The sequence below is a fragment of the Balearica regulorum genome, chromosome 5, assembly GCF_011004875.1.
Source record: "Balearica regulorum gibbericeps isolate bBalReg1 chromosome 5, bBalReg1.pri, whole genome shotgun sequence".
NCBI classification, from domain to species: Eukaryota; Metazoa; Chordata; class Aves; order Gruiformes; family Gruidae; genus Balearica; species Balearica regulorum.
The window spans coordinates 5,836,384-5,849,522 of NC_046188.1; the positions used below are offsets into that span (position 1 = coordinate 5,836,384).

Sequence of the window (13,139 nt, forward strand, 5' to 3'; positions counted from 1 at the left end):
CACCCCTGCTACCTCATTTAAATTTGTAATGGATTTGTAGAGATTTAACAAGGCAGGTCTTAATCCATACAGTCAGGGTCCAAATAGCAATCCCAGTCAGAGCCTTGATTTCCAGCAAAAATACTGTTCACATCCAAAAAAAAAGAAGGCCCCTTGTACTGTGACACAGCTCAGAAAAAAGTGTAAAAAGTTGAAGGGTCTTCTATAAAGTTATGTAAATGGCTACAAATTCTGAATTTTTTTTTAGAGGTAACCACTGCCTTCACTTCTGAAGTATGATGCACAGCTTAGATGGCTGTACAAGGAGAACAAGATGCAAGAGAAGCAGGGGAAAGAGAATGGAGAAGAGGGGTAGAAGAGCTCTTCTCACTGAAATTAGTTAAGCTACAGTTTCCTTGGAAGAGTAAACTTGAGTATGCAGGTCAGTAGAGAGCAATAGGGACTGTTTAAACCCAAAGACAAGTGGATATTAAGTTATCATTAATATATTAAGGTCAGAAGGTCTAAAGCTTCATACTGGCACTGTTCCAGAACAGCCTGTAACTCAGCAGGCTGAGTAAACTCAGTGAAGCCCACAGCCAAGGTTCAGAGGGGAGGTGCCCCATGACCACAGGACACTGGACTTGCTGGCTCCAAGGACAGTACCAGCCCTGTTTCAGCATCGAGGGGCTTCACAGCCAAATGCTGCATTAGGTGGGACATGCCAGCTAAGCAGGCAGAGTACTGAAGACAGTGCTGTGCTCTCCTAGGCAGCAGACATCTGACACTGCCTTTCCAACCCCTGGATTACTCCTCCATCCTAACAACCAGAATTCTGCCAGCTGCATGTCAAGAGCTAGCCTGATTAATCATGAACACTTCACACTGAAGAGCTACACAGCTCAGATCTCCCTCTAGAGCAGCTGGGTTTAAGTTGCCCATTTTCAGAGCTATTGACTGTTCCTGACACCATACAACAGGTAGAGCATCTTCTGCTTTTAAAGCTCTAAGCACCCTCTACATCCAGCTGCCTACATGAAAGCTGAACTATCTAAGCAGCTCATCCTCAGCAACAGCTTAAAGCAAGCCTTAAAGCAACCCTAGATGACTGAACAGGAACCATCCTTAGGCCTTATACACTGAGGCAGAGTAGTTTTTGATTTTGGGGGGTAAGGGGTACATGAAAAGTAGGATAGGCACATTAGAAACACCACTCCTCTCTAATTATCTTCAAAACACCTACAGGAGAGTAGCAAGAGCCAGATTATTTGTTCCTCCCTCCATCTCATAGTCACCACAAGTAAAGTCTCTAAATCCCTAGTTAACACTGAAGTGGGCCAAGCTGGAGCTTACTGAGCTGCAGGGACTAGTAACACTCAGCCTAAGCTGTTTTCCTGCTGAGCTGGGATGCAGCAAGGGCAGCACATGGGGGTCTAACAGCTGAAGGGCTTCTATGAACTTGTAGGTTGAAACACAGGCACATCAAGAGGCAGCTGCAAGTGCTGCATCTGGGCAGCCTAGGAAGGTAACAGTGATATCTGCCCTACGTGTCAGAAGAGCTTAATCTTAGCATGGCTTGAAGACTGCTGAGACATCTTCCCATTCTCTATCCCATGTGCCTTGCTCCAGTCACCAGCTCCAGCCCTTTCAGCTGAGTTTTTGCTGTCCAGGCAGGTTGGTGGTACACAAGACCAAGCCTTGAGTCTGCATTGACAGATGCAGACCCACCCTCACCAACAGCCACAGGTGATGGTGCTGTAAGCTGTTCACACCAAACTGGCTTGTGATGGGTGAGGCATGACTCTTGGCAGCAGGCTAGCTCTGTACTACCTGCTGGTTTAGGATTAGCATGTAAGGCTGACATGACATTCAAGGTCCTCACAGGAAGTGTACTAACCTACCTCCTGCTTAGCCTCAGTGCATCCTTGAATCACATCTCATATGGAACGGTGACAGGAGCTGCTTGAGGAACAGCCAAGAGGAGCTAGCTGCTGTTGTGCTCTGTCCACCAAGTTTCAACTAAATACTGCAAGGATCTTGCAGAAGAGGGAACACGGCAGGCTACCTGCAAATCCTGCCATGGTCAAGGAGTGCAGCCATCTCTGCCCATATCTGCCATGGGGGATGTTATGGCAAAAGAATCTAGCCCAAAGGGAACATGGCTTCTTTTAATAGTCACTTTTTGAAAAGCACTGGGAGGCTTACACAGTGGTCTTGAGTAGGCAAGCTGAACTAGATTGTATCTCTTCAGACCCTAGAAGCCCTACGGAGAAAGCCGCAGTGTTTAGCTTGCTAGAGCAACACCCAAATTCTGGGCACAGGAACAAAATATGTTAAGTCTCCCAGAGAAGTAAGCCTCATCCTCTGCTGTGTCCTGTCCCCACATCCTATAATCCCTTTATAGGATTTCTCTGGCTAGGAAGGGCAAGTAGAACCCGTATCACCACAGAGTCAATGTAGGAGGATATTTGTTACCCAGCTAATCTCTCCAGAGTCCACTACAGAGAAGGATAAGCTCATCTAGAGACATATTCAAAGCACCTCATGTTTATCTGTGCAATTTGATTTTTAAAACAGTTTTCCATCCAAGCCAGGTAGGTGAATATACTGATGCAATTAACTGCAGGCAGTTTGGCACAGATGGTCCCCAAGAAACAGAACTAGCTGAACAGCAGGGGTTTATATTTAATCATGAGCCAGGCCCTCAGTGAGGCAAGTCAGCAAGACCCTACTGAAGGCAGGGGAGATCAGCCGAGCCCACTCAGCTCCTGGCACTTCTCCCACTGGTGAGCGAGGCACAGGTTCCCTGCAAAGGGCCAGGAACTCTCATCAGGGACTCCAGCATATGCCTGGAACAGCCGCAATATCTGACCTTGCATCCCCCAGAGCCTGAGCACCTCGGGCTGGGGCTCAGTGTAGCTTTACAAGATGTTTGGGAGTGCTTTCCTGTATCTGGTACCATCTACATATTCTGAGATTAAGCACTAGGAACTGTAGTTTTGGGGGGAACAGAAGCCACGCTTCCGAGTGCCACTCCACCATGAGGATGTTGTACCCCCTAATTACCATTACACAGAAAAAATATTAGAAAGCAGAGTCAGAGCTCAAAAGCTTCCTTTCTGCTTAATTGGGGCAGTAGCATCCCCAGGCAGAAAGCCTATCCCCAAGTGGTATTTGTCCCATTTTACAACATGTGGATTGGTGATCCCTAGCACTAGGAAAAAGTCTGGCTCACTGCAATAAGTTCTAGGTTGATCAGAAGAGATTTAGACTACAAAAGCTGTGCCAGTTGTCAAAACCACACAGCATACCAGAGAGCACCACGTCCCTTAGATGACAGGTACCTGCAGAGCCATACCGCAGAGCCAAGAAACCCACAGCCTTCTAGTTGAGTCATCATTTTGGAAAGCTGGTCCTAGCTACAGCCCACATCTGCCCTTACAACATATTCAAGGGGAAAGACGACAGGCCTGTGGTCACACAAGAGAGCTCAGTAGGAACCCAAGAAAGTTGCAGCAGTCCTGCCAGAGCAAAAAGATTTTTTTTTTTAAATGCTGATGCAGAAAGTCTCATTAAATAGGGAGAGACCAATGCTCAGTTGACACAGAAATCCCTCTTATCTTCCTGTGCAGAAAGCCAGGCTTCTAAAGGAGACCCCAGAGGGCTCAGAAACAGTTTAGCCTCCTGAATCATGCTGCTCTTGCTAAGCAGAGACCTTATTTCCCGGCCTGAAAGAGCAGGTTTTCTCCCCACATATGCCACTCTTCCCCTGCTGCCACTCTCCCATCACCACCACCACATCCTTGCATTGCCAGATACATGCAAGATTCACCCTGGCAAGGGGTGAGTGCTGTAGCTCGAGGCCCAGAAGGCTCATGGCTGGCTTCAAAGCAAGTGGCCTGACAGGGCAGGAGCTGCAGCACCTCACGCACACAGTGGGGAGGGCTCCCAGCTTCTCCTGCCCTCTAAACTTAACAGGAGTGAGACTTATTGCTTCATGCAGAGAGAAGATGCTGATTAGCTGTTGTCTATGGCACCCCACCTCTAATCAGAAGAAAAATACCATCTGGCATGCCACCCCTGGAGGGCTGCCAACCTTTGCAGTAAAATACGAAGGCAAGAGAAGGTCAAGATGAAGGAAGAGGAGCAAAACAGGCAGAAAGATTAATCCCTGCCAGGTGGTGTCAGTCCAGACACTGGAGTACAAAACTGGATGGATGAGCAAGCAGAGAAGAGTTTAAGTAGGAAAAAGAGCAAGAAGCACAAGCAAAACAATTCCCTCTTGCAAGAAAATCATGGATTAGCTGAAGAGATAACACATCTGAGCTGCAGAGCAACTCTAGATCTTCACCTAAACCTCTCTTGGTGGGTGTTTGCCCAGGCAGAATTTGCATCACTGGGTTTCAGCTGTCTGAAGAGAGTCAGGCAGCAGAGACTCCAAGACTGGCAGTGGGCAAAAGCAGTTTAAGAAAAGGCAGCCCAGGGAGTGAGGCAAGACTGGAGGAGCCAGTGATGGGACAGCAGCTTAGCAGGTAGCTTTGAGTCAGAAGAGCATATCAGAGGGGATGCATCCTTCACCTCTCCCAGCAGCGTCAATAGAGCATCACTTGTCCTGGCAAGGTTTCAGCCAGCTGGACACCAAGGTAGCTATCTCATGCTGAATATCGCCCTGCATTGCATGGGGTGACAACTTCAGCAGGAGGGTGGCCAGGGCTTTCCACCTGTCTGAACGCATTCCATGAGTGTTACCTGGCACACAGGCTCTGCACACACCAGCAGTTACAGGTGCACAGAGCCAGACTCTACTGCAACAGTAGTACCACTGCTGCTCCTTCTCCAAGGGACAACCCCATCCCTCCCACCACAGCTGCTTGAATTCCAGGCATTCTCCATGACACTGTTCATTGCTTGCTTCCTGTACCTCCTGAAAGGGGACAGGTTGTTGAACAACTTTATTAGCAACAATAACACATGCGCATAGCTGGGTGCCAAACAGAGCTCAGTGTCAAGGCAAGTGTGCCACTCCACAAGAAACTGCCCGCCTCTTAGCCTTGGGATCAGTGGTACCTTCTGACTCCAGGCGGTCCAGCCCATAGGTCACAGCTGTACTGATCTTCCTCACAGATGGAAGAGCTGTCCTCCTGACAGAAGATGCCATTGATGCTGGAGTTGCCAGGACCACAGTTCTGCTGGATGGCTCCTCTGTCTGTCCAGACTGGGTAGCAGACAACCCACCAGGAGCTGGAACAGCCTTCTCACTGGTGACCAGGACCACATCTGTGAGATCTACAGAAGACAGGAAGCAGCAGCAGCTTGACACAACATTAGAAACCCCACCACTTAAGATCAAACTCCTTAATGAAAACTTAACTCTGAGCGGAAGAAGTTATTAAACTTTCACCTCTTTCAAGATGAGAGTGACTCTGCTGTCATGAACGCATCTCCTCTGGGACAGCCAGCACAGGAGGCTCCCCTTAATGAGAACTCAGCTAGGTTTTACTTTCATTGCTTTGAGGATTCCTAGTCACCACCCCATAGCAAGATCAGAGCATCAAGACACTGGTAGAGATCTGAACTGATAGATCTAATTGTTTATTGCAAAGAAAAATGAGTTGAATTTATAATTAAATCCCAGAAGCAAATTAATTAGTGGAAACTGCTGGAAGAGCCTTCTTTGCCCTACAAAGGGACCTTAATTTAAGGGATACAATGCAAATAAATTTTTTCTTTTGATGCCCTGCAATATAAAAATCACCAAAAAAGCTGCCCAGCAGCAGTTTCATTAGTGATACCTACTAGTACAGAAATACACTCAACCTCAACGTCAACTTTGTGCTAAGGGAACCCTTGCTACACTCCTGTCAGAGACAGGCTCCTACGTGTACCTGCCAAGGCGACATTGAGCCAGTAGGCAGCAGCTGGATGAACACAACTGCTTAAAGCATTTCTGTATGAACTACAGCCTGAGAAGAACTCGCTGTTCCTCATGGAAGTGAAAATCAACGCAGGTTTCCACACCCAAGGACTTGCCAGACTCTTGCAAAAGGGTTACACATACACACTACACAATCCTTCCACCTTACACTGCTCCCGTGTTACTCTGATGAAACTTTTTGGTCCTTTGGACTGAACATCAGATATCTGACTGCCCTTGGCTCCAGAAGCAAGAGCTCTTCCTCCATAAATAACTGGCTTAAACATCTAGGGCTAAAAGTCAACTTGCTGGCAAGGATAGATGTTGGGGTTTTGTTTGGTTTTGAGTGATTTTGGTTTTTTAAGTCTCTACTCCACTGTTACTTGCAACAAAAACAATATGCTGACATATTTTAACACAGTGAATCTAGTAACACATGCAGAAATCAGCAGCAGTCCAGGGCTAGAGGCAGCCTGCTAAAAAAAGCAACTTAGGATAAAGACACTGTATGTTGAGACTTCAGTGTCCAAGCATTGATTTTAGTTTCAGATGTACCATCTCATGTGGAAATACACCTGCAGAGCCTGAAGCAGAACCCTACCTTCTATATCTGGAGCATTCACCATGGAGGAAGTGCCAGTTGCCACTGGCATCTGGGTGGCACTAGGAGCAGTCAGCACCTGGGTGTCCTCCCCACTGTTTTCCTGCAGAAGACTTGCAGCTCCTACTCCCTGGGTAGCACCAGGCACCAATGTCACAACTGACAGAGCAGCATCAACCTCCTGGGCATCCGTGGTCACCTCCTGAGTAACACCTACAGCAAGAACACATGTCAGTACCAACTCAGAACAGCTGACAGCAACAGAGCAGATGTTTGAAGGACTATAACTCCACACATTAGCATTTCCAGAGTCACAGTGCAAGCAGCAGGTCCAGCCAAGTATCATTAGGGCAGCACAGCATAAAGACAGATTGAGAGTGCACATGACAGGAACAAAAGCAGCAGAATCAGTCCTCATTTTCTTAATCATCCCTTATGGACAAGTGAACCCATGGGGAAGAATGCTACGGGAGCACAGCACTGCAGGCCAGTGGTGTGAAATACCAGTCACAGAATCATTAAGGTTGGAAAAGACCTAACATCATCAAGTCCAACAGTCAGAGCAAGTGATGCTACCAGAACAGTGCTTTTAGTGACAGGCTCTCATGGCTACGAGACTTCAGCTTTGTAGAGGGTTTTATTTTTGTTGCACAAGTCTTATTGACACTGTTTCCCCAACATTTGGGAAAACAGTGGAGAGGGAACCTGCTGACAAGTCAAGTGCTTATAAATTAATCAGTCAGGTTTAAGCACCAGCACGCAATTAGCTTTCCTTCTTTTACAGCCAGAGCTAAATCTTTTGGACGTAGTGAGGTGAAGTCATTCTTTTGCTCCTGCAGCCTAAGGGAGGAAGATTAAAGATGCCCAATTAAAACAAAGTCCTAAACCCCAGCTTGTGTTCCTCATCAGGCTAGGAACATATCATTGCCCACACCTGACCAGAACTTCTCCTTCCACATTCCTACTGCCTTTTTTTTTTTAACTACTGAATGGAAACTCTGTCAGTGGGCTGAAGGTGCCATCCCTGCAGGTAAGCACAGCACAGGGTGACACCATCAGCCATCCATCTTCCGCATTGACTGCAAGTGTCCATAGCCAGCAGCTGAGAGCCAGGTGATCCCAGATGCCAATCCATGTAACACCCCCAAAGTTATTCCCCTCTCCACTTTGCAGGGCTTCAGAGGGGGCAAGTGCAAGGACCACGTTCGGGTTCTTGCACTTGCCATATCAAAGAGACACTTGGAGGAGCATTATCCTCCTTCAAAAAGTGTTTAACCAGTGGTTAAGAGGCTGGGCTCCCTTCCTAGTCACAGGAGAGGCACACCAGAGGGTTATTCAAAGCAGATTTACATATCTCTGGTCAAGGCAAGATGCCTACAACCAGACTACAGCCATCCCCCTCAACCACTACATGAGCACCAAAACTGCAGCCCCTGCTTTGGCAGTACACCACACATGCAAAACAGTAACAAGGCAAGTTTGTTTGTTTTTTTTAACTAGCACTAAGTCCCTGCTGATGAGACTCCAATTCTCTACAGAGATCTCCATAATCAAGGATACCCTTCAACCCCAGGCTCAGCTGCCACAGCCTTTCCAGTCTCAGCTTTCCTGTTTGCTACTACAGCCACCCTCTCAGCCTGAGGAGCAGAACAGGCAGCTCAATACAGTTGCCCCACATGACAGTCAGGAAAGGGTACCACCCAACAGACTGGGCCTACCTCTACACAGGAACATCACATATAGGAACAGCCAAGGCTAGGCAGGTCTTTATGGGTGTGAGTTACCCATTTAGGCTGTTGCCACTCCATAAAGGTCCATGGTCTTTCCTGGGGGGGAAGAGGTATCCTACCTCTATCACAAGTATCAAGATCCCACTTTATCTCCCTGAAAAGAAGCATAGATTCCCAAAAGTATCCCTCCTAAAACTACATTTAGAGGCAAGCGTCTAACTGGCAAGTTTTACCTTTCCATTTTTCCAGAGTAGGAGAGAGATCAGACTGTGTATCTGTCACCACAGCAGCCTCTGGCTGTGATGGTGGGATGTTTTTCCCTTCCTCTGCTGTGACTGCATTTATGTTTTCCAGCGAGTTGAGATCAGCCACGTCTACACTTGTCAGGTTCACAGCATGGAAAGCGTCACCACTGCCCGTGGAAGCTGTTGGCAACTCCTCCCCTCGCACCAGCTCTGTGCAGTTGGTCTCCTTAGCAAGCTCTGGAGTTGGTGGAGGGGACACTGGAGATGGCAGCACTCTTGTTGCATCTTCTTCCTCTTCCACACCTTCCTGTGGGGTCTGGGATGGTTCTGTTGTCCCCAGGTCCTCTGTCACCTCCTCATGAGACATGCTTCCCCCTTGGTTTGCATCCCCCAGTTTTGTGTCATCCCAGTCAGGTGGCACAGTGTCCATAGGGTGGATGGTGATAGTGCCAGCTGTGGTGGGCAGCTCTCCTTGCCTGACACCTGTCCCCACATCCAGGTGGAGGGAGGCCTCAGTGACTATGAGTGGATGTTTCACAGCCACAGATGCTTGCCCAGCCAAGGCCTTCAGAAGGGTCCCTGTGCGGGCTCCTGGCAGTCCCACCTCAGAGGTCACACCATGGGGCTGGGGAGTTGGGATGACAGGGTGGTCACTTGCTGTTTCCCAGCTGGGAGAGCTGGGGTACAGTGTGGGCTGGGGCACAGCAGAGGGGTGCGAGTTGCTCCCTGCCACCTCCTCCACAGCTGTTCCAGAGAGGGGGTTTGCCAAGAGGCTGGCAGAGCTGTACTCTGTTTCAACACCACCTTCTGTGGTGGTCTCACTAACGGGGCCACCAACAGACAACTCCTGGACAGCAGGGTTCAGTGTGGTCACAGCTGTGGTCAGCATGGCCTTGAACACATCATCCTCATCCAGCTCTGACTTCGTGGGACCAAGCTCCTCCTCATCTACAGCAGCTGCTGTCACAGCAGAGGTGTGAGCACCCAGGCCCTGGCTGCCTGGGATAACATGGCTTGGGCTTACAGGCAGCCTTTCTCCTTCTGCAGTGAAAGCTTTATTTAAGGGTGTCCCAGATGGCTTTGCTGACACTCCACATGGCTCTTCAGTGACAGTCTGCTCAGAAGGGCCCAGGTTATTTTTCAAGTTCAGCACACTTGTCCTTTCATCTTCTACCCCATTCCCTGCCCAGGGGCCATGCTGGACCTTTGTCATGTCCCTCTCCTCCAGTGGCTGAGATGCAAGGCATGGTGGACTGGAGGACAAGAGCAGGATGCTGCAGGCGACCATACAGATGTTAAATCCTATTGATCTACTCATAGCTGAGAAGAGATGTGCCAAAAGCCTGCAAGGCTGACAAGACCTAGAAAAGGAAAAAGGAACCAAGATTACACATACCCATAACGACCTCTTGACCCAGGGCCTTAAATAACTGGGTGACAAGTTCCAAGCATGCTAGTCTATGGCCAGTTCTAAGCAGATTCCACCTACACATCCCAAGCAACAGATCCCTCCATCTATTTTACTGTTCCTAGCCTACCCAAACTGAAGTCTAATGCCAGACAAAACCAAATCTTGATCTGAAGCCCAGGACAAACCTTGCCAAGCTCTCACCCCAGTGGTAGAGTGCTATGTTCTACCCAGCAGGCATCAGGCTTGAAAGTATGTGATGAAGATCAACCTGTTTGTCCTTTACCAAGTTCAGGACTGATACTTGTTATGGCCAGACTGAAGTCTCAGGCCTGTTATGGCAAGCTCTGTTCTGTGCATTGACAGAGGGGAAACCAAGGAACTTGCACAGCAAACAAGGTGGTTCTATAGGGCACCAGGAGGATTTAGGGCTGCATTAGTGTCATGTCCTCCATGAGCTCCTTGGCCCCACAGAGAAAGGTTACAGCCCAGACAGCAGCACTGCTGCATTAGTACAGTGTTTATGCTGCACTGCACCATGGAGGTACTTCCAGAAAGTTTCATGTGTATAATCATTGTGTGCTTCAAGAGTTTCCAAGAGAATGCTGAACCAGTAGCCCAGCAGTGATCCAGCCAGCTGACAGCCTGGTCTTGGCAGGCTCTGTTGCCTCCAGTAACACAGCTCAGGCTGCTGGACAGATGGAGGACCTCACAGCAGCTGCCTGCTCCCAGCCACCTCCCTCCAGGCAGGTGGCTCAGTCCTGGACTTGCTGCACCATCACTCAATAGCAGAAGACCATCCCATCCAAGGCCCCACTCATGGCATGCAGAACAGCTGGTCACCCAAGCCTCATGCACACAACAGACAACCCTCCATCACACAGCAGATCTGGCAAGGTCCTCCTCACAGTTTCAGGAGGCAGTTTTAGTGGAACCGTCAAGCCCTACTCTAAGAAGCCTCCAACCACTGACAGCTTCACTTGCTTTGGCTGGTATGGTCTCAGTTTCACAAGTGAACTGCTCCTACCTTTGAGCCATAGGACTAATGATTAGTAAAGAAAAAAAGGTTCAGGTTGTCAAAACTATCCCCTCTTCCCAACAGCAAAGGTCATCCTTTGCAGCCTTGCTCATAGGCACCAGGATGAGTCCCTCCAGCTTACTAGACTCCTCATTCCCCAACCCAAACAGCATGTAAGTAGATTACTTGCATTTGTATACACAATGCAGCAGCAAGTCACCTAGCACTGCTTTGTTACACAAGGGTGTATCACTCCTCCATGTCTTCTCATGCACCAATGAGATGCTGCATGAGAGGTAAACTCTGATGTTGAGAGGAATCTCAGTGACACCATGCTTGTGCTAGTCCATCTAACACAAAGGCCCCCCACATCCAGCTGCTCAGGTGTATTTTCTGCTCTTAGAAAATGTTTATTGTATGTGTCCAGCCACCTAAACACAACCAAGACACTAGAAAGCTCAATACATCTGGTCTGGTCACACACAGCTATATGCATTTCCAACATGTCTCTTGCTCCATACAGGAGAGAAAGATTTCCCTTATGATCTGCAGGGCTGCCCATAGCCTAGAAGGCAACATCAGCACTACCAGCTTAGAGACACAACAGGTCAGAGCAAAACGCTGCAGGCTGCGTTATCTGGTTGAGCCCTCATGGCACACAGAATCTTTCCCCCCAACACTCTCCCTGCAGCCCCTGGCCCTCAGCTGTTCGAGCTGCTGGAATAAATCCCCATCCCAAGCCATACACATGCACCAGGTGCTCAGGGACAAACAGATTTGTACCAAGAAGTTGCTCACCAGCAACAGCATAGATACCTTCCACTTTATTTTTAGCATCTCCTTCCTCTGAAGGATGGGTGGCCACCCATCTATCTTCTCAACCCACCCTGCCAAAAAGAAATAGTTGAAAACTGACAGCGTTCAGCTATTTTTCCAGGCTAATCCTTTATGCACTTTTGTAATTAAAAAGTGCTAAAAGTATATTATGCAAGTTAAATTGCTAGTGCCCGATGACATGCATCTGCTATGCTGATGAATATAAATTATGTTCACCTCACACCCCTTTAGCAAGTGCCAGTTAAGATCAGACAAATTGAAACATGTAGAGTTGTTTGGGTTTAACTAAACCATTTGGATCTAAATACAGTTTCTTTAGAAGTCAAGTCTTTTAAGGCTACACAAGTAGTTTCTGCAGTAGTTAAAGCTAAACAGAACTCCAGCTGCACTTGAAAGACATCCATAGCATTTCTCTTGCAGTCATATACATTATGCATTACATATGTGTAGGGCTCTAGGTTCTCAAATAGCCCAAGACATTCAGGTGGTGGTTAGCAGAAGCATTGAAATGTTAATCTCTTCCCAACAAGCTTACTCCACCTTTACTAGGATCAAGCATGTCACTGAATAAGAAGTAAAGCTGCTCCCTGAAAGGCTGGCCTTTAGACATCCATTAATTAAAATACGAAAAAGTCTTAAGAGCTTTTTCTCCTTCTGGCTAGTAGGTAACGTGGGCAGTCAGTACTAGCCCAATACAAGAGTTCCTGGGGTACTTTGGGCAACCTCACACTGTTTCCTCCAGTCTGAAAAGCACTGTTGACTGTGGTTATACATTTGTAAAGGGTAAAAATAACACTGGAGATCTTAGCTAACCTAGACCTCAACATTCAATGAGAGCTGGAGATAGTGGCATGGAGCTTGCTGCAGGATAATGGTACAAGTTCACACTTCAAAGAAGATTAGTCAGAGCTTAAGATCTACTTAGCTTTAGGAAGAAGATGGATTAGACAGTGTATGAAAGGCAGTGACCTGGCTATCATCTTAAGCAGAGTTTGACACCTTGGTGTAGCACTTCCACTTAATGCAAAAGTGATCCAGGTTTTAGCAGGTAGCTGGCTGCAGAGTAGTTTGTTACTCAAGCTGCATTGGGCTATACATTTATCCTCCCATCTGGCTATTTTTATAGTCAGTCTGCTCTACAGCCTTAGCCAAGCAATAAAAACAAGCTGGAGCATACTGCTCTGACCAAGCACTTCCTCTGTAGTAAGCTTAAGCTTTTTTGTTACTAGCTTGAAGCTGTAGAATAACTCAGTAGTTCATGCTGCAGAAGCTCCTTGTCCCCAGACTCTACCTGGCATTCTCCAAGCTGAAGCCCTGGAGGACAGCTGCCAAGCACTGGCCAGGCTCTCGGTGGAAAACTAATCCTTGCTTCAAATAGGAAGCACACACAGAGGGTGAGAGACAACA

General features: G+C 47.9%; 1 protein-coding gene across 4 annotated transcripts in view; it reads right to left on the reverse strand.

Moving 5' to 3' along the window:
* ARMH4 (armadillo like helical domain containing 4) overlaps window positions 1–13,139 on the reverse strand; it is a 65,652-nt gene that overhangs the window by 49,806 nt on the left and 2,707 nt on the right. For 3 of the 4 annotated variants that reach the window (XM_075753290.1, XM_075753294.1, XM_075753291.1), the window contains exons 2-4: window positions 8,458–9,830; window positions 6,495–6,707; window positions 5,047–5,265 (exon numbers count right to left, since the gene is read on the reverse strand). In XM_075753290.1, coding sequence (XP_075609405.1) covers window positions 5,047–5,265; window positions 6,495–6,707; window positions 8,458–9,787 — 1,762 coding nt within the window. In that variant the 5' untranslated portion in view covers window positions 9,788–9,830. Of the gene's footprint in view, window positions 1–5,046; window positions 5,266–6,494; window positions 6,708–8,457; window positions 9,831–11,693; window positions 11,783–13,139 lie in introns of all 4 variants that reach the window. The other variant, XM_075753292.1, reaches the window with a different exon arrangement.